Source organism: Thunnus maccoyii, chromosome 24 (assembly GCF_910596095.1).
Source record: "Thunnus maccoyii chromosome 24, fThuMac1.1, whole genome shotgun sequence".
Classification (NCBI taxonomy): domain Eukaryota; kingdom Metazoa; phylum Chordata; class Actinopteri; order Scombriformes; family Scombridae; genus Thunnus; species Thunnus maccoyii.
Genome location: NC_056556.1, coordinates 4,936,508 through 4,957,881, shown reverse-complemented (window position 1 = coordinate 4,957,881; position 21,374 = coordinate 4,936,508). Strand labels below are relative to the sequence as shown.

Genomic DNA, 21,374 nt, shown 5'->3' with positions numbered 1-21,374 from the left:
AAACAGTTAAATGTTTTCTCCATCTGGCAAACTAAACATTGTTCTACAAAATGGTTCATTAAACATGAATAAAACCATTAGCTACAACTTAATTCCCCTATATAGAGAGGGTCTATTTGGTAATTGGTACTAAGTAAGCATGCATTCACAGCAGAGTATCGTAAAGTATCAGATGTTAGCATAAAATTACACAGTGCTCAAAGTTCAAGTTCTTTAGTGGTCATGTACACAAAGCAGACAATATGAGGTGCAGTGAAATGCACTATAGATAGATAGATAGATAGATAGATAGATAGATAGATAGATAGATAGTATAAAGAAACAATTAACAGTAATATGAAGGTGCAAACAGATAATGTAAATTCATTATTTATACTCCTATTACTGCCACTGATATTGCTATTCAGCTGAGCTACTCAGTCTGGCATATGATTCTGGCACCAACACAGCGCTTGGGTTCTGAACGGGGACAAAGATCGTCTTCGTTATTACTGACAGTGGGAACAATAGTAAGAGCTCTCACTCTGACCCTATTTCAAGATCTTCTATCATTGGAATGCTGACGTCAGCCGGTGTCGAACATAGACGATCTTTGACTAGCGTACAGGAAGTCGGCAGCAGGTGCCACAGGAAGTGTGTGCGTCCCGGTACATCCCTGCCTGCAGAACAAGAAGAGGCTAACGGCATCTAATTGCAGCTACCCATTCAATCATTACAGCAAAAGAGAAATAACACATAATGTAAGGCAAATGTCTGATTTCCTGCGGGTAGTATCATTAGTTTAGCACATAAGAAAGGAGCATTATGTTGGCGCAAAGTGAGATTAGCGTCGGAAAGCTACTGCGGCAACTAGCTAGGCGGCTAACTAAATTAGCAAGGCTTTGTTAGCTACATTGCTAAGTAAAACTATGCTGTGGAAAACACTAGAAAAAGAAGCTTGTTTCTCGATTGTGTTGCTTGTGTATTTATAGACAAGACAGTGTGTGTGTAGTCAAACCAAAGTCTTGACTTTTAATGAAACGTCTGCAACCGTTAGCAAACGTTATTCTGCCTTTTAAAGGTGGCAACTGTTAGTTAACTCTAGTAATTTTCTTTCACACATTATTTGGGTCTTTACACATGCAAGAATCGTGTTATTTTTACCTAATTGTTTTTTTAATAGTATCAAAATGTAGGCCGGCTTGTTTGGAGGTAAGAAGCAGCGCAGACAGGGGTCGCTATTGTCTCCTCGAGCAACACAATGCCAAACTTAATAAGAAAAATGACCGATTTAAGATTACGTTGCTTTTAGTTAACGATACACTACTTGTTTAACATGTTTCACTATCTTGTACAATAGTTCTTCTGTTTATGGTAATTTCGGCAGTAAAACTGTCGACTAAACAGCAAATTATTTCACTTTAATCTTCATTTGTACACACGGTTTTACTGCACAGTCCTGTGCAGTGAAGATGATGATGGCTGGAAAAAAAACTGCCATTTTCTGAAATTTCATTTGCTACAAGTGCACCTTTTGAGATTAGGATGCATGAAATGTAAAGATGCTACTGCTGGTTAAGAAAGGAGGCCTTGAGTCAGGTGATATGTCTTGTATGTCTGCCAAGAGGCTATTAATTATTCTCTTTGGTCATCAGATTTAGTGATGTCTTCAGCTGAAATGACTGCTGCTGTACCCAACCATCGAAGGACCAAGCCTGGAGGTAAGACTGACTGTTACTGTATCAGGACCTGACAGCTTCATGCTGCCTGTCGAAAGGCAAAAGTACCACAAATAAATTACATTTCATAAAGTGTTTGCATGCGTTTCCAAAAAAGTCCACAGCATTTATCTGGCTCCATCACTCGTAATACATTTAAATACATTCCAGCCACAAGCCAAACCAAAAAGAAGGGCTTAAAATAAGAGTTTCTAGCTTAGTTCACTGAACATGCAGTGCACTGTGGCCCTTGCTTGTGTCAAGGAAGCATTAGTTTGCTTGAAAATGGAGCCACATAGCAAAGCAAGCAGATTTAATTCTCAGTTCATTGCAGGCATAAAGCCTGGAGCTGCATCCAGCGGTGTGACTGGACCGACCTCCCAGATCCCAGGTCTGTCCCAGACCGCCGACCAAGTCACTCCAGTGGAGAGGATCAGTGGACGACGGGTTGGGATATTTGAGTCAGACTCGGACTACGTCAAGCTCGCTAAGGGGGGTGGACATAAAGGTGAGGTTTCTTTCAACTGTAAACATGTGTTTTAGGCCTTTCATTTAGTGCACAGAGTGCACTGAAATGCTTACGACACATTCATTAAAAGATTGTGTGAAAGTCGATTATTGTATTAGATATTTTAAATTGACCACAATAAATACCTGAATACCAGTTTCTTTTGATTCTGCTATTAATATCAGGTCACATATTTTCCAACGAATGAATATTTATTAGTTTCTATGTAATTAAATCTTCCTTTTCTACAACAAGGTTGTCTCTACTTTTGCATATTTAAATAATGAAATCTGACTGACCTGCCCTTTAGACTGCATCCTAACTGTATAATGAAATTGAAACAGTGGAAGTTATCACATTTTGGAGATAAAAACCATCTCAGTTCATTTGTTTGATGTTGACACATGTGGCTCAACTCTTTGAAATGCAAATCTTGAACAAGTAGCCACAACATGAAAGAGAAAATCATTTTCCACAAATGTCTTTTTTATCCATTGAGGGAAAATATAACAGAAGTATACTGCTGAATTCAGTACCAGAGGGAAACAGTATCTTTTGTTGAGCAAACTCATGTCTCCTGTAGGGTTGCCACGGTGAGGATATTTTCCCACCGACTAATAAATTCGTGACAACACTGGTGTTACCGGTTACACCGGACATTGTACAAAAATAGACATTCGTCACTGACGCTCATCCATAGAGCAATTTCTTTGATCTCTAACATTAGATTTTTAGTTTAGATCTTCCCCTTATTTAAGAGTTAGTGACAGCGGACTTCAGGTTGCTGCCAGCCGGTCTGTGGCACACACAGACGGGGACAAGCCAGAGGACAACCACCGTTGTGCAGGCATTGAGCAGGAGAGTTGAAAACAAAGCACTGGGACCCGGGGAGAAATGAGAGCAGGTGCTCGCTAACAGTTAGTGTTACGTTTGTTTACAGCAGCAGGACGGAGAACAGATGTCTCACTCTGCTACATTTTGCTGTGACTCTGCAGCTGCTGCAGATGCTCCCGGAGCAGACAGTCAGTTTGTAATTGTAACGTCAGTTGTCTGACTGATTGTTTCACAGTGTTTATGTTCTGGAGCACAAATAAACACGCCCACACCTCCGCTCAACCCTGCGGCTGAACGCCATATTGCCTGATTTGGTCTACAGCCTAACTGATAACGCCTGAATACCAAAACTACGGTATGGGTGGTGGGCAGGTAATGTAATCGGTGTATGTCCCAACACCAGTAACAGCGACCACCGCGGCAAGCCTAGTCTCCTGTATCGACAAGTTCAATGTTGAGTTTGTTTTCATATAAATATTCCAGATGTTTTGGCTATTTTCCTGCTTAACAACTGTAGTAGCAATGCTGGAGAACAGTGGGGTGTCAGGAAATGGCAGCATAGGAGAGAATAACTTATTTTATATTTGAGTAATGTTCAGCCTCGGAGCTTAATACCCTGTTCACAGTGAATAAGTTCACAGTGTGCTTTCAGAGGTGACATACAATGTTTCATATTCTTTGGCAGCATTTCATTTCGAACACTGTGTGTGTCCTCCCCCCCCCCCCCCCCCGCAGGGCTGTTGAGTCATGATGCTGATGTTGAGGACAAACCACTGAAACCCTACAATCCACCCAACTGGTTTGGTGATGAGTCAAAGAGGTAAGCTCCACTGTTCAGACAAACAGTTTAGAAATCCAACATGATGAAGATGCGTCACCACATGTTAAGACCCTGTACAAAAATCTGACGTCAGTTTCCCACCGCACACTGGAGCCTATTTTCCATCATATCGATGGATTCTGCAAAAATCTTGTTTATAATATCGCTTCAGAGAAGCTTAAGTGGATGAAAACTATGATTACTTAACAAAAATGGAGCTTAAAAACAGAAAAATCAGTATTTTATAAGCCCAATCCGATTTTCTGGATAAAACTGAACTTATAAAAATGCTGTTTGAGTCTCCTAAAGGCTTGTTAGAGCACTAGCCAAACGTGCAGACCACTGCCAAAATTTCCCAGATTGTGATGAGTGGCAAGTGGTAAATTCACATCCTCTCTCACCGTGGTTTTGTACTTGCAGCGGAATCAAAGCAACATCTCCCGACGGTGAGATGAAGCGGGGCATGCAGGCTCTGACTGCACCGTTTGGCACTGATAACGGTTCGTCCTGGGAAAGAGAGACTGATAGATTTTCCCCTGATAAAGAGAAGGTGAATCGATCAAACCCCAACACTGATGCCATGTCGGTGTCTTCCATCCTTTTCCTTTTTTTTATATCATCGCCCTCTCTTATTTTACCTAAGTTCGCTCCATCATCGCATTTTCGGTCAGAATTCATTTGGCTTTTCATTTTCTGTCGGTGCTTTTGTGTGATTTGTTTTGTGGAAATCTTTCAGGTAAGTAATGTGGTGCATTGAAAGGATCTGATAAACACAGATTTATAGGAAGTACATCTCATAAAATGTTCTTAGATTCTATATCAAAGTGTCTGATAATATGCTGTTTAAAAAAAAAATGCTTTTACCTTCATTTTTCTTGGTATTTTTTATCAAGACCGATCACTTGTAGAGCTGTGAAGCTGTATCATTATAAACCATACAAGTTACATACCATGATTGCAAATGTAATGCAATTTCAGAATGCTTACAGCATCAAAATATGCAAAAAAGTAATATTTCTGCCATCTGTTTTGAGATGTATGAGTCCTCTACGTTGTTCTAAAGTAGCTGTTTTTAGTTATATTCCTCACATGAGGTGTACATATTGGAAAAAAAACAAAATCTAAAATAATTTGTGAGATAATACTTAGACAGGCTTTGTGTCAGACTAGGTAGGAGAATTGAGTTTTTTAAGATTATTTGTACTTTTTATTTCCATGCCAGTTTCTTCAATCCTTTTTCACTGCATGGCTAATTTCCCCTACAGTTTTCTTCCATCATTTCATCTCACATTTCTCTATAAAGTAAATCAGTCTTGCCATAATTCCACAATGCAAAAGTCAGAACTGTTCACATTGTTTGTTTTTTTATTGTGTAATATTGTGGCCGTTACATTGAGATTGTACAGTAACTGTGATTTAAGAGATACACAAATAAACGTGAGTTTGGTTAAATTTTCCGTCCTTCAGATGTCCCCTGATGGCGTTGCCTGTCAGATTGAGGGCATGTCCATGACCAGCAAATACAAGAGAACGTGAGTAAATCCCGTCATATCCACATTATCATTAAAGCAACAACAAATACTCATGGGATGCACAGCAATTGATTAGAAGATATGTGAGCCTTAAACGAATTGACAGTATGGAGCGAAGTCGTCGTAATGGCCGTCTGTCCTGTTTCTTCTGCAGGTCTTTTGATAAGAAGGCTCCCCCAGTCAGCATGTCCAAACTGCTGAGTCATGGCTATGTGGAGGAGAAGAAGAAGTCTCCCAATGACGACGATGCCTCAAGTACGATACAGCCATTGTAGTAAATAGTAAATGTATCTATTAACCTTTTTTGGTTTTTTGCAAAGATGATAGTTTTTCATATGTTGCACAAAATATTTCTTACTTCAAGCTCTTCCTCAAAGCTTTGAGCATTCTTCAAGCTTTGAAAAATAAACAAAAAATGTTTATATACTCATATTGGTTCATATTTACCAAACCAAACATTTGGTTTAAACATGCAAACTCCTAAACTGACAACATGAAAATGCAAAGTTGTCAAAATTATGTTTATTTCATCTACTAGCATCCTAAACTTTTTTGAAAAACCAAGTATACCATATAAGTGTAAAACCTTTTACCAATTTGTCTATGAAGAGAAGCAAACATCCTTGTCTACATACATTTCTACAAACTTTGTGTACCTGGAGGATTAGCAGGTTTATCAGCTGGGCAGCAGAAATGGATGAATCATCTCTGGCTGACACTGGTTTATCCTCCTTGAGAGCTACAGATTTGGCAATAAGTACACACAATGGATATACTGCATTGTTAAAGTTTAGATCACAGAGAGAGAGAGAGAGAGAGAAACGGCCTTTGGCTACTTGTTTTTCTTGAAAATCATCCGCCATTGCTTTGCTTTTTATTCAAAACCCACTGCGTCTACAATGTTTACTTGGGCTTGATTGAATTCCATCTAATAGGGTTGATTTCTGTGTGACAGATGTGCCATCATGTACAAACACAAAGATGTAATTGAAGGTTTACTATATATGAGTGTACAGGCTGGTAACAGTAATGCTAACAACAGTAGCCACAGCTGCTTAATGCCAGTAAACAGAATGCATCTTAATGGCAGACCAGACCTCCCATTTCCTTCAAGTGTGGCCGAGAAATGAAGCCTTTTCTTGCCCCGGACTTTGAGTATGTGTGCTCTTGATGGCCCCCAGCCTGTGCACTGGTTGGTCTTTTCATAATGGAGTTTATTACCAACCAATCTATTGGTTGTGCACAAAGAAAGAGAAGTACACAAATTAAAACAATGGTTTCAATATAAATATATAAATAAAGTCAAATATCGAGATGTCTAACCTTTGGGTGATGAGTAGGATTTTGTGCTCATCACCTTTTCCTCACTGAGTGAAGTTGCAGACATTTACCGCTATATCCAGACTGTTTTTCTGTTTGACAGTAAGAGAATACCAACAGATAAAAGAAAATGTATGAACTGATTCAATAAAAGATTGATAAAACAACGACAGCAGAGTCCTCTCCACTGGAAATACATTATGGAATTGTAGATTATTGAGCAGGACAGGTGGGATAAAGTCTCATTTGTTCGATGTCGGTCTTATTTCCCAGGTGTGACCTCAGAACAGACCAGCACCATCGCGATGGAGGACGTGGACGATCTGGAGTAGCGCGCGCGAGGTTCTCGTCTCGAAGGAAAAAAGGGGGGGTCGTCCTAACACTGGTTCATGGTGTCACACAAATCCACGAACACGCCCATTCCTCCCCTCTCGGATTCACTCACATTTATTGTACATCCACTGACTGTTAGGTTTTGTACTCATGTTTATGCAAAGGTACTGTCCTCCTCTATTTATTTGCTTTAATTTGTAAAAAAAAATAATTTGCGCGGTTTTTTGTTGAGTAGATGTGTCGGTGCTGTATTTTTTATTTCTGTATTGTCATTTCTCGATTTGAAAGACGAGTTGTGAGCAGGGCAGGAAACTAACATTTAACCCAGGCTTTTATCGTTTTGCCAGTTTAATGTTTTGAACCTAAAATGAGAGACAGCCTCGACAGCCACAGCTTCAATTTACCTGCATCTGGCTGGTGGCTGGTGTTAGTTTCTTACCCTGGTTGTATGAAGATCGAGTAAGACAGTTTTTAAACGTGATTGTGCTAATGAATTGTGGTTCCAGTGACGTGAAATATGATTTGTTTAGATCAAGGGCTCCTGCGCTCTGAAGGGATGCTGTTAGATGTTTGTGTGTTTCAGCTGCGGAGGTGGATACGGTCATTCGTTGAGACAGCCACCCTGCAGCTGTGACCACATGCCAAAATGCATACTGATGGCCACAGTTTGTCTGGTTTAAAAAGGGGCCAAAAATGATTTTTAGGTTGCTGTTCTGCAAAAGGTTTCTTTTCTCTAATATTCCTTACAATTCTATAGTTATGAGTTCTTTAAGATACAGTCATTTAGCAGCATTTAATTGTGCAAGATGCATCTGTATAGAGGCTTTTACTCCAATAATCAGAAGAAAAATTGCAACTAGAGGTGCTGCAAGTGGTGCATCTCCTCTTCAAGATCTATCACAGCTGTATTTCCTCATCACTGTTTATTATTTAGGAAGCTCATCAGTAAATCAATAACAGTGCCAAGTGTTTGATGGCGGTCCAAATATGTCAGAAGCCTGATAATGATGAAACAAAATGTGGTTTATTCTGCAAGTCAGAGCCCCCTTCAGTGTTGTGTTATTGTATTCTCCCTCACTTTAACTTGTGCAACGACAGATAAAACATTCAGGGATATTTAAGAAAAATGTCCACCTTCTGCAGACCGACAAGCTAAAAGTCCACTCTAGTTGTAATCCCCTTGTGCAGATTAAGGCAGTCACGTTTTTTTTTTTTTTTTTTTTTTTTGAAAGTGAGTTCTGAACATGCCAACCAAGCAAGTTTTTCCCTGCTCATGCAGTGTTTTGACTTTGTAGACATCAATAGGAGAACTTAGTGTTAGTGCACAGCCTGGTCACGCCAAACCCTCCATCTCATGACATGTTTTTATCAAAGCTGACGGGAGTTTATTCAGTTCAGGTGAGAGAGAACCGGTTACTGCTGCAACAATCGTGCATCTGTATTCAAAATACCTAAACTGAGAAAAAATATAGAACATACCAAGTAATAAAGGCTTTTGTATGAGCCTGTTTCATGTAAAGGTTTTTTGCGGATGTCTAAAAATGACGACTCCATGTCACACTTTTCACACCTTTTTGTTTTAAACTCAAAAATACATCATGGCTGAACAGAAAATGTGGCTTTTTTTTTTCTTTTTAGGAACAGCAGACAATATAAATTACTGTTAAGTGTATTTGGCCTATTAATTTAACTGTCAGGATGTAATGGATTTCTGTGACATTTGATGGACAGTTTGTCCTTGAGTCATTTAACAGTTATACTCTTTTTTTTTTTTTTTGCCCTAAATGTATAAACCTGACAGTGACAGGAAAATCCAAATCCTACAGGGACATTAAATTGATCTTAAAATGAAAACGACGGACCATAGAGAAGATTTAAGCTCTGACTTTGTCCTCTCGTAAATCCAACACCTGCGTCTCAAAATGATGCAGCAATAATAGACTCTCATTTGAAAGGAATTCACTCGACAGAAACTCTTACAAGAGTTGTGTCATGTCTAACACGACTGTCCGGTTTACGGTTGTCACTCGGTTGCAGAACAACATATTTAAACAATAATGCAAAACTTATCTGTTTGTGGTATTTCAAAAGTGTCAAGTGCTGTTCCAAACTAGATGATTTACTGTTTTCAGGTGACTCTGTATTATGTTTTTACGCAGCACAAGGAATGGCGAACATATCGTCTTTTCGTTTGCTTTGAACAACAGGTTTATTTTTATGAACTGTTAAATATTCAGGTACAGTATTTACAGGTACAAATAGTGTTGCATCAAGTTTCTTCCTCCTCCTCCCAGCGAGTTGGTGGGAACCTTTAGAGGCTTAACTTTGCTCTCCAAAGTCTTGTTACTTGTATGAACCTCTTTTGCTTTTTATCTGCAAATGGTGTTTGTTCATTTTTTAAAATGCAAATGTACCAGAGGAGACTGAAGAAGGCAGCTTTTAAACAGAAGACCTCTTAAGTGTTAAAGAATTGAGGAGAAATCCGCCTGACACAACTCAATGTAAGACAACTGCTTATCTTGATGACTGCACACACTCTTATCATTTAAATAAATGGGCATGTGCATGTACTTGTGGTTTTTGTTTTTTTTTGTGAGGGGGTGTTTCAAGACAAAACACAGGCGTATCATTCTCATATCACAGGAAATAAACAGCTTTTGTTAGGTTGACACGGTTCACAGTAATGTGGTTTCTCTAACAACCAGGTTTACATTAGTTAATTTAATAATCCGAATAAATATGAATTCATGTAATGTAATAATTGGAGCACTTAATCTCCTTTTCTTCTTTCAAAACTGGAGGCTTTTTATGACTTGACAAATCAGATTAGGGGCTTCCAAGACATTTAGCAGAAATCAATGTGTGCTAACAGGTGTAGTGTTCCCTCAATCCATCGGCATCTAATTCAAGTGTTTTTGCATTTTCTTACCAATTTACTACAAATTATAAATATTTAACTTAACTGCTGCACATTTTCTAAGGCAAAACACTTTTAAAATGTTTTCCTACCAACAAGTAACTTTTTGTCTCCAGTTAAAATAGATTTTTTGAGGTCTACTCCAGTGGAAACACATTCCCAACAGAAAAAAAAAAGTTAAGACTAATGGGGAAAAAGCACTTAATGGGTTAAGTCAACGTTATTAGATATAGAAACATTTGGACAGCTTTAAAAGATGTATGATCAGTTCTGTTTAAAACATCTGACATAGTTTTGTTAAAAATTTGGACATCATTTTGGCAGCCATTGTTGTGACTTTGTGTCAGAATTATGACTTACTACCTCATACATTTGACTATTTCTTTTGACTAGTAGCCTACAATTAAGACATATGCCTAATTAAAACACCAATACATAGTTTTGACGTAGTATCTTATCATTTTGAATTACTTGGTATATACTTTTTTTTTTTTTAATCTTTAACTTATCATCATTTGGCTTCCATACAATTGACTCTTAGAATTTATTGAAGCACTTAAACAGAAACTTTTACGATTAATTTATGCATTTGGAGTCCCATAACGACCAGTCAGACCTACAGACACACACACAAGTTGTATTACGTCACTTTTGGGTACATTACATAGACTTACATTCATTTCCTGGAGACTTAACCTAACCTTAACCTTAATCATGACCCCAAAATCAGCTCTTTTCCCAATTCGGGACACAACTTTTGTCCCCAATTGGACAAACCGTCCCCAATTAACTGGTGTTTGGTCTGAAATTTGTCCCTAAAAGTATCCTATGACAGACCCACACACATACACCCCCCACACACACATACATACACACACATACTGGCCGCTGCAGGCTGCATCCTTCCTCCCGGCAGCGCTGTTCACACGGACCTGCCGAGCTGCATCTCACTGAAACGGGCTTCTGCAGCTGCAACAGCAGCACACATGCAACGGTGCATCGGCGGCTGATCGATTCTTGTATCGGAAAAATAATCCATCGCCGCATGGTGACGTCACGCCGCTGATCGGTAATAGTGGCTGGGCGGGTTGGTTGGCTGGTGGGTGGGTGGCTGGGTACCGCGCGGACACCACCGGTAGATGGGTGCATTGAAACCTCACACCGGATAAAAAAAAAAAAATCAAACACACACATACACACATACATAATATTGCACGAGGAGTGTGTGGACGTGCACGGGACTGTTTGTTGTTTGTTTTGTTTATTTGACGCGTCGGCGCGTGGAAAATGTAGTAGCTGTCACGGCCGCCTGCAGGAGGAGGATGGATGCGTAACAGGACGGATCGAGCCAGCTGTGGCCTGCTTCTAACAGCAACATCTGGCCGGTGAGTCGCACTCTGACAGCCGCAGCCGCTTGCCAGGCGGGCAGCTCGGCTCGGCTTGTGTGAACCAGGTAGGGAAACAGAGAGTGATGGGAGGGGATGGCGGAGGGGAGGGGGGGCGGGGGTCTCGGTTTCAGTACATCCTTGCTCCCTGGTCTCCGGACCGGTGAGTCGGTGTGACCTCGTCCTTGGCTGGTGGTTGTGTGATTAATGTGCACGTTTTGACAGACGGGCTGCGTGTGACATGATGAAGGCTCATCACGGAAAGCTCAAGCTGTAATATGAAAAAAAATCATGAACGTGACATGCTGTTAAATGCCTTCTGTGCAGCGTGCATGCACACCTGCAAATACAATGCATAACCTTTAAGGGAAAACTATTGCAACTGTATTTATGGGGGAAAAATGCAATTACATGCGTCAGTGAAGGGTTAAACCTTGTGTGGATAGCCTCATAATACCACTGGAGATGAAAAAAAAACATATGGGAACGCACTGGAATGGTATTATTGAGCTTCATTATGAATCCCTAGAAGCAGAAATTGATACTATAGAAGCATGAAAAGCCACAATCACACTGTACGTCTCCATAGGGGTGTTGTAGGAATGTTATTGTGATATCATAAGGTCACTATAAATTCACCAGTGAGCACTGTGCATGCACTACGTGTCCCTGCAGGTATATCAGAGAGGTTTGAAAAACAGAATAGCACACAGCTTAAGGTCAAAGTGAATCATTGTAGGATTGTTACAGCAGGTAAAATACAATATGGTCCCTGTAAACTCACACTTTTATACTGTACGAGGTCCCCAGGGGGTATGACAGGGATTTCTGTTCTTTGTGTATCCCACTTGTCCACATCCTGACCGGCTTGTAGTCCTTCTGCAGGGTCAGAGAGGGCGCCTCAGCAGCCAGCCGGCTCTGGACTATAGCGGCGAGGTGGAGGAGATGGAGGAGGGGGATGCAGAGGGGGAAGGGCCCATGGCCGTCAGAGAGGGGCAGAGCGGTCACGGCCTCCTCCCGGACGCCAGCGGCGGCACCACCACCACCACCACCACCAATAACCTCCTGGCTTCTGTCAAAGAGCAGGTAGGAGATGCTGCAGTCACACCCTTCTTGTTGTTCATTCACTCTCTACCTTACTAGTCCTGAGGCTGCGTTCACACTGACAAACCTTCCTGCTTTTTTTTTTTTTTTCTGGAGCTCATATTTTATCTTCTTTTGATGAATGATCTTATCTACTCCAGGATGTAACCTACAGCATTCACACTGCACTAGGATTGTCTGGGACTCTTCCTGCACTCAGACATGTAATTGTAGAAGTTGGACCTCTCGTGGGATAAATGAAGTCTCTGATAATGAGGGATTATCTCCAGATGAGACTGAAATATAATGGGTCTCCAAGCTGAGCCCCCTAATTTGCACCCAAAGTTCTATTAAAACTCTCATCAATAATTTCTATGAGTCACCTGGAAAAGTAAAGTAAAAATATCTAAATGAGCACCATATTTGCTGAGATATGTTTTATTTAAGATTTATCCGCTGACCTTTGGTGTATTTGATCAAATAAAACATACTCATATCATTTACTTTAGAGATTATAGACATGCAGGTTTGCAAAAGGTTTAAAACAGAAGCAACAAGGATTCCAGCAGATTATATTTGTTCAGCGTGAACAAGCTGTTATATGATCTGGCAGTTTCCCTTTTCTTATTTTTCACACTTTTCAGTTACAGTTTCTGTCTTCTGGTTGTGACTGAACTCCAGCATGTTCAACTGCTTTATTTCACTTTCTTTTCCATTTTTTTAAAATTTTTTTTATCTTCTGGTCATCTTCGCCAGTCGCTGCACAGCTAATGTGCTACAGTTTTGACAGTTGTCTCTAAAATCCAATTAAAGTCTTGGGAAAAAAAAAAAAACGGATTCTGATTTGAGCGCCGGATGATGTTGATATGAACTGACAGTCAGAGATGTTTGCATCTGTTTGAGTTTCTTGCTATCGACACTGATTTGGAAACATCAGAAAAATCACAGCGAGGCACTTGTAGCTGCAGTGTGAACGCAGCCTTTAGTGTCTCCGTCTGTCTCTCTTCCCCTGCTGTTATTTTTATGCTTCTTTCAATCCCGTCATCATGGGAGTCTATCTGTTCCCCTGCTCTTAATTACGCCTGGACAGTGGCCATGTTCTCAACTTAGTCCCCGGCTGTGTGACTCTGAATTCGGCACACTGCTATTTAAAGGCTTATGATGTCCAAGAAAAGAGAATCTCGCTCTAACTTTTAATCTGCAGTTTCTTTGGAACTGCAGATTGCTCTTAAGTCTCAACTGATGTGAAGTTAAGGAAGAGGTTGCTAGCGGCGTCCTTGATGTTGCTTTGGTTTTTCGTTGAACACAGCAGGAGAAGCTTCATCAACCCTCGCTCACGCTGAGTGCCTCAAAAGCTCTTCTTGGAAACACGTTCATTTCCCACAAGAGAATCCATGTCTGCTGAATCATTTATCCTCAGATTTGTTGTGCGGGAGTTGCATGTGTTGGATATATTTGTTTTATTTCTACAGTAGTTGTTTGTGATGCTTTTATGATGAAACATTTAAAGTTGCGATGGGAATTGGATGTTGCATTCAGTAAGAGACAGGAATTAATCTTCCTATCAAATGTGTTTTAAACCATTTGGAAGCTTTGTCAGTTGTCAAACTGGTCTGTAACTGTTTTAATAATCAAGTTTCAGTCATTTTTCCAGCAAAAATGCCCAAATTTCACTGTCAATTGTGACTATTTGATGCTTTTGTTTGTCATATATGAACATAAACTGAATATGTTTGGGCATAAAACAGCACTTTTGAATGCGTTAACATTGTGGAGATTGTGGCAGCATTTTATGGCCTAAAAGATTAATCAAGTAATCGAGAAAATAAATCGTTAACGAAAAAAAATCGCCAGTTGCACCGTTTAATTTCACTATGTTTGAGCGATCATTGTTGACTCTTGCTTGTAACTTTACAAATATACTTTGATTCTGGTTTTAAAATAGGAATCTATGTTTGATCAGAATGTTTTCACTCAGTCAATTTTCTTCTAATAAAGCATTTTACTTCAAATGTCCAAAAATGCACTAGAACCGCATAGATGTGAGACTCTCCTTGTCAGTAAAATGGGGAAGTATGTCGTTTAGTTGCTTGAAATGATCGTGTTTATGTTTTCCTGACAGGCGACCCTTTGACCTCAGAAGTAGCATGACGTTATCATTGCTTCATAAAACGTCTTGTCATGTTTTTTAGACCAAAAAACAGCCCCGTGTTTTAAAAACCCAGGAGTCTGTGTTGCTCCAGGTACCAGTGAGTGGTTTGAGTAATGGATCCATGATGTTTTGGCTTATTAGATGCCAAAATATGGCAAAGCACTTTATAGTTGCACAAGCACTGTTATCCTTCATCTCAGCGATCGAGGTAAACAGTGGAATTGCCTCGTTCACGTTAAAGGATATGATCTATATATGGTCTTTCTATATTTTTCTTATTGTCAACAAATGTCATGTGCGGAGCCAAATCAACAATGAATTTATCTACTGACAAGTATTGTGTTTGTATTCAAAGCCTGATATATCTTATTCCTCTGTGCCGTAGACCTCCATTGTTGTCCAGAAATGATTAAAAACACATCAGTGAGTCACACAGCTGCACTGGGTGACATGTTCCTTCACCACAAAGAGTATGGGCATATTAGTTTGTTCAAAAACAGCTTCAAAGACTAATAAAATTGTTGTTTTGGCTCCGCACATGAGATTTGTTGACAATAAGACAGTAAGAAAAATATAGAAAATCGACCTCCTTATCCTTCCAGTAATCTACCAGGAATGTCCACCGGTGTTCTTGCACATATTTGTTGGATGACGTTCAAGTTCAACTTGTTTCCCAGACAACTATGCGTTGGTCCCCCCCGCTGTGTAAACCGAGTGGCCTCACTGAGGATAATGATGTCTAAGCACAGTCTTAACGATGTCTTAATGATGGTTTCTTTTAACCATGAACATTGTCCCTCTCCAGCCTTAACGAGGTAGTTTTTATTACCTACACTTAAAGAAACCTTAACCATCAAGCAGATTGGAAAAGACCATTTTTGTAACGTTCATATGGGTTGTTTTGTTAAGCACTGACAAACGTATTAAAGTATGATGTCATTTAGGTAAAGTATGAGGATTTGTTGGGTATGTTGTGCTGCCGATATGAGCACCAGGGTGCTTTTATGTTTTTTGGAAGGCGGTGACAAATGTCCTGGTTTGTCTTTTAGTAATGAAGACTTGTTGGAAGAGGTGAGTCAGAGATTCTTGATTTGTTTAACGAGGGGGTGTCTGTTGACAACTTGAAGAAATGGATGATTAACAGCTTACAAAGTACAACAGCCTACAACATACAGCATGACTTCATTCTAAACTTAGGAGATGCCACAGAGCAAACATTTTATCATGTAGCTTGTCTCAGACTGTTGAACAGACTGCAACCAGAAAATATGATCAAGTTGCTTTACCTTTGTCAGTGTTGAAATGCAGGCGGCAGCGCTGCTGAAGCATCAAATCTACCGCCTGCAGTTCCTCCACCGAAATGTCAAATTAGACGTGCTAAATGGAGCACATCAGTTATTGCCTTCTATTGTGTTCAGGCCCTGATGCTTTTCCACTTTGCTCTCATTTAGCCCATTAAAAGTAGCAGTGACAGACGTGAGCAGGGAAATACCAGAGCTGTAGAAGTGGCAACTTGGAAACCTAAAACCTACACAGTGTCAGTGCTCAGGTTAATTCTGTTACTCCTTGAGCAAACATTGTGGGATTGATGAGATGTTGAGACATCGGCTTGCAGCAAAGGTCTGTAGCTGCATTTTGCATCGTGTAAGACTGAAATGTATGACTGATATTTATTCTAAACAGCTTAAAAAGCTTTCACAATAATATTTTTATCATTATGTTATAAGATATTTCTTTTGTTTGGGTTGACATTGAAATCGACCTCCAGCTGCACATCAGCAGACTTGCTTGGCAGCTTTGGCCTTCAGTGGTTTTCCCTCCAATTGGTTGTGTGTTTTTTTATAGATAAGCTAAAGCAAGTGTCAAGAAAACATTTGACATTTAAGATAAACTGTCCCTAAAGTTGTCTTGCAGGTAAACTACAAATGATGCAGGCTTTTTCCTTACTGTACAACAATATCGAACATTTTGGAAACAGTAGTTGATAAAACAGTCTCACCACAAGGTCCATTTAGTACCTGTTCCTGAGCTGTTTATTGAATATTTTTAAAAAGATTTTTGGGGTATTTTATGCATTTGTTTGATAGCAAGTAATGGAGAGATGTCAGGAAATGAGGGGAAAGAGAGCGGGGCAATACACACAAAAAAGGTCCTTGGCCAGACTCAAACCAGGGAATCTACACTGAGAAAACTCCACTGAGGAAGATCATGTTATACAATCAAAAGCCCCCAAAGAGCTGCTGAATGTGGGGAGATTGTTTTATCAACTCCAGATGCCTTGTTCATCATTTTATTAACACTGCTGTAACACTGAAATATTTGGTATCTTTGGAAACTTTGTTATTTTGGCTACATTTTAAAATAAAGCCCTGGATGATTTGACACTGCTTAGCAACACAACACTAGCTTGTTAACAGTGGACCAAACATTGGTCAAGGAGGTCAATAAACTCTGATAATATCATGATAATTCTCTCATACTGCAGGTCAGTATTTCACTCTGGTGGAGAAAATAAAGAAAGTTTGTCTTTCATTATCTCTACAATATATTTGGTTTTGTGGCCGACGTAGCAGCCACTGGTAGGTCAGGTCAGCTCCCAGGTGTAGCAGCAGGGTCCCACTGTATGAATGTGACGCACGGTGCTGCTGAAAAAAAAAACATGCATGCTCAGCAGAACCCTTCCCAGGATGGGGGGGACTAAATAAAACAACAACTGGGCCACGTCAGCGCTCTCCACGCTTGGGTTGATTTTGACGATTAAGGCCAGAAACACTACTTGTGTCGCCAAAGAAAAATTTACCGTAACAACCGATCTATGGATGATTGAGGGCACTATGTGGACGCTTATCCTGCAAGAGGTTTGCCTTCTATGAGCTGCAGGGTCACAGTCTGAGTCTGAGGGTTAAATCGGCTCTGTCAATCCAGTTATGTCACTGCCCGGCGCTGCCCTGCCCCTAATGATATCTGAGGCACAAAACAGTTGCTGTTTGACATCTGCTTAGATTTGAATGCACGCTCCCTGTCATGCTTTTGGAGAGGGAGAGCTTATGATGTCCCGTTGTTGCAGGCGGCCTTGCTGACTCAAGATCCCGGTTGCCTGAGGTGTCACGTTAGCGGCCTGCAGCGGAGTCGCTGTGGTGGAAGAGGAAGCTGACTTCTCTTGATTCACAGAGTGGAAATCAAAGAGAAAAGCCACCCTCTGTACTTTTTCTGATCTCATCAGTCTGTGATGTTTTTTTTTACATTTCCAGGAGTTATTTACTCTTTCAGTGAACTCACTCTGCCTCCACCTGCCTCGTCTACTTAGCGACTTCCACTGTCTCCCAGAACGCCTTTTGACAGCCCTCAGAAAATGAGTGCAAACCTGTTGCTTTCCATGAAAGGTGGGCGTTTCTGCGTATTAAGACGCTGAAAGTGTTTTAATCCATCTATGGGTTACATGTGTAGGCGGAGAGAGCAAGAGAGATGGCAAAACAAAAGCGGGATGCACAGCATTCTGGTCTGTTGGGGCTACCGTGGGTGTATCAGCCGGTATATCTGCTCTGATGATGTCTCCCTGTATAATTGATGAATGTCATAGCAAAATGGCGTCTCTTGAAGAAAATACGTACATAATTAATGTTGTGACTGAAAAATGTCCTGCTGTGTCAGAAATGTCTCATTGCATCACTGACAGTATGTTTGGACAGACACCTGTGAGAATAAGAGAAATGCATCGCCAAGCAGCAAAATGGGCCTGAAAATGTTGTGCTGCCTTCTTTAAGGGTGAATTCTTCCTTTAAGATGGCGAGTTATTGCAATAGCAGCAGCAGAACTAGGCCGAACATTTCACGGATATCACAGATGCAGTCTGGATAAACCAAACTGCCGGTCTATGATTAGATATGGCAGGAAGGAATAAGATGCAGAGGTCTGTAGTTGATGTCACTCGATAAGAGAGAGAAAAACACTTTGTGATGTCGCACAATACGCCACGACGAACCGTCCGCTAGCCCCCCAGCTGGTATGATACCGCCTGGCACGGCTTCACATCGGCCTGGCAGGGCTAGGCGTGTTTCCAGACATCACGAGGTGACGAGCACAGGGCACCAATGTGGCTCTGTTTGTCCCTCGAGGCGTGCCGTAATGTGGCAAGGCTGAAACAAGGAGGGCTGTGTGTTCCTGTCCTGTCTCTGTGCTGCTCTCAAGTGATGTAAGGAGATGCAGGAGCGGAGAGAGGCAGAGTCAGCAGTGATGCTGTGACACTGTGCAGCACGTTTAAAGCACCATGTTGCTTGAGTGGCACACTGTTGTGTCCCTTGAAGTAGTGAATGTGTCAGTATGCATCCCACACTGTCACTTCACACTTTAGGTGAGGTTTTGCTGTTCATTTCCCACCTCATATACCTCTTGAACTTCTCCTTTTCCATTTTATGCAACTGATATTCCACCATTTTCTATTTTTCTTTCATTTAGATCATCTCTTATTTGGTTTGTTGGTGTCTTGTTTTTAGTCATGGTAGCAGCATGGCTCTAGGGATGGCAATGTCGGTCTGTCTGTTGGACTGAAATATCTCAACAACTATTGGATGGATTGTCATGAAGGTTTTGTACAGATGTTGATGTTCCCCAGAGGATGAATCCTACTAAATTTGGTTATCCTTTGACATTTTCTAAAGTGTCACTATGAGGTTTGCATTTCCGGTTTAGAGTGAAACGTCTCGATAACTATTTGATGGATTGCCTTGAAGTTTGATGCATACATTCATGTCCCTCTCAGGAGGAACTGTTACAACTTTGGTGATCCTTTGATTTACCATCTAGCTCCATTATCAAGTCAAAAATTCAATCAAACCAAAACTTTGGTTTATGGCCAAATATCTGTGAAACTAACGACATTCCCATCAGCCTCAATGGCACCTTGCGTTTAATGCTAATTTGCACATGTTTGCATTCTAACACACTAAACTAAGATGGTAAATATGATAGGGCTGCAACTAATGATTATTTTCATTATCAATTATCATTTTGTTAGGCTATGAAATGTTGATCACTGTTTCCCAAAGCTGAAGATGCAACCTAAATGTCTTGTTTTGTCCCGACCAACAGTCCACAACCCAAAGATACCAGTTTACTGTCATAAAAGACTAAAAAAAGCAGAAAATATTCACATTTAAGAAGCTGGAATCAGAGAAATTTGACCCAAATGAACCAAAAAGATGAATCGATTATCAGTTTTCTATCATTCAATTAATCAACTAATTATTGCAGCTCTAAAATATGATAAGCATTATACCTCACAGAGTTGCTACGATTGCTACAGACTCTGTTTCTTTATTAGCCCCTCAGGAGTTTTTCTCACTTACTCAGTAATTACTCATTTGCATCTTCCTATGTGTGATTGTTGTTCTGTTCGTCTCTTTTATCACCTTGCCAATGCAGTAATTGATTAGACCAAAGTAGACAACAGTGTTAACTCAGAGTGTCAACACTGTATAAAGGTGTCCAACAACCAAAAATTAAGGAATTGCTAAATGATGTAGTCTTATTTCCAGACCCTCAGAGCTTATTGTGATATGTTCAGTTTCTCAAAGCACTGACTTTCTTCTTTCAGTTAACTTGACTTTTTAGTCAAGCTACTAACTTTCTCCAAGACACTTGTACTAGCATGAATATCCTGCGAAATTTTCATAATGATATCCTAGAAAAATGTCAAAACCATTTAAACAAGTAGAAAAAATCTTTTGGCTTGTATGTAAAATAAAATCCTCAGTCTTTTCTGCGGTTGCACAATAAATTTAACATTTTGTGATAGTTCAGAGCAGTTGCCTTAGAGCCATATCAGCCCTATAAGCGGACAAACATCTCTCCAATTAACTCAGAGTAATTGCTGCAGAAAAATCAACACTTATTAACGCTACAAAATTAGCTGTGTACCCAGTTTCCTCATGGGGATCATTAAAGTTTCATGCAGCCAGAGCCACAGTGATGTATAGTTGGTCCCCTGTCTGTACTGTATGAGTCTGGCCACTTCTTGAGGTGTCAAATTGTGTTTGAATTACTGCCTTTAAAAACACTTCCTGTGCGTTTGTTTCAGACTCACTGGCTCTGACATCAGGCCAGTTGACTTTGTTTTTGCCGCCAGCTCCTGTAGCGTGCAGACTCCTTCAGTCTGTAGTGGATAAGACACAAGCAAATAACCAACATGATGAGACCATTAACGAAAGCATCGTACAACATCTGACTAAAGAGACTGTCAAAGCTCCGTGCATCATATAGCCAGAGCTGACCCGAATACAAAAGAGCTTTTATCAAGAGATGTAAACAGATGAAAAGCTGCAAGCGTGGATTTAAGTGTCTTTTGTAGTTTTTCAGGGATTAAGATTTGATGGAATAAATATTATACTAGGACTAGATAGATGGATGGATAGATAGATAGATAGATAGAGCTTCTGACTGTAGCAATCTATGTGATTCGGTGTGATTAAGTTATTTTCAAATCACATATTGAGATGTATTTTATTATATATATACACAGAATGGTCAATAGTTGGTTACCATACTATTGATATAATCTGTCTGTCTGTATTAATATTTTTTAATCTTTAATCTCATTGAGATTAAGATCTCTTTTTCAAGAGAGACCTGAAAACGAGAAATATTCATAAGACGAGAACACAATCCGCAGACAGAAACAACACAACTACACAATAAACAAGGAATTAATCAAAACAGTTGCAAGAATCATAAAAAAAACATCAGATAATAAAGCTTTAAAATCTCCAAGAGAAATGTAAGAGTACATTCAATATTA

The 21,374-nt window shown here is 40.1% G+C and overlaps 2 protein-coding genes across 4 annotated transcripts in view; both read left to right on the top strand.

Annotated features, from left to right (window-relative positions):
• Positions 1-601: 601 nt before the first annotated feature.
• c24h7orf57 (chromosome 24 C7orf57 homolog) lies at positions 602-9,614 on the top strand. The gene is made up of 8 exons (XM_042405232.1): positions 602-740; positions 1,635-1,700; positions 2,032-2,205; positions 3,775-3,859; positions 4,280-4,409; positions 5,327-5,391; positions 5,546-5,646; positions 6,985-9,614. Exons 2-8 carry the CDS (start codon positions 1,643-1,645, stop codon positions 7,041-7,043), a joined length of 672 nt encoding a protein of 223 aa, XP_042261166.1. The 5' UTR covers positions 602-740; positions 1,635-1,642; the 3' UTR covers positions 7,044-9,614.
• A 1,469-nt stretch (positions 9,615-11,083) lies between these two features.
• The window catches only part of LOC121892006 (plakophilin-4-like), a 51,562-nt gene continuing 41,271 nt past the window's right edge, over positions 11,084-21,374 (top strand). Inside the window, exons 1-2 of one of the 3 annotated variants that reach the window (XM_042404752.1) lie at positions 11,084-11,346; positions 12,232-12,432. In XM_042404752.1, the coding sequence (XP_042260686.1) occupies positions 12,292-12,432 (141 nt within the window). In that variant the 5' untranslated portion in view covers positions 11,084-11,346; positions 12,232-12,291. Of the gene's footprint in view, positions 11,415-11,567; positions 11,620-12,220; positions 12,433-21,374 lie in introns of those variants that run through there. The other 2 variants (XM_042404754.1, XM_042404753.1) reach the window with 2 other exon arrangements.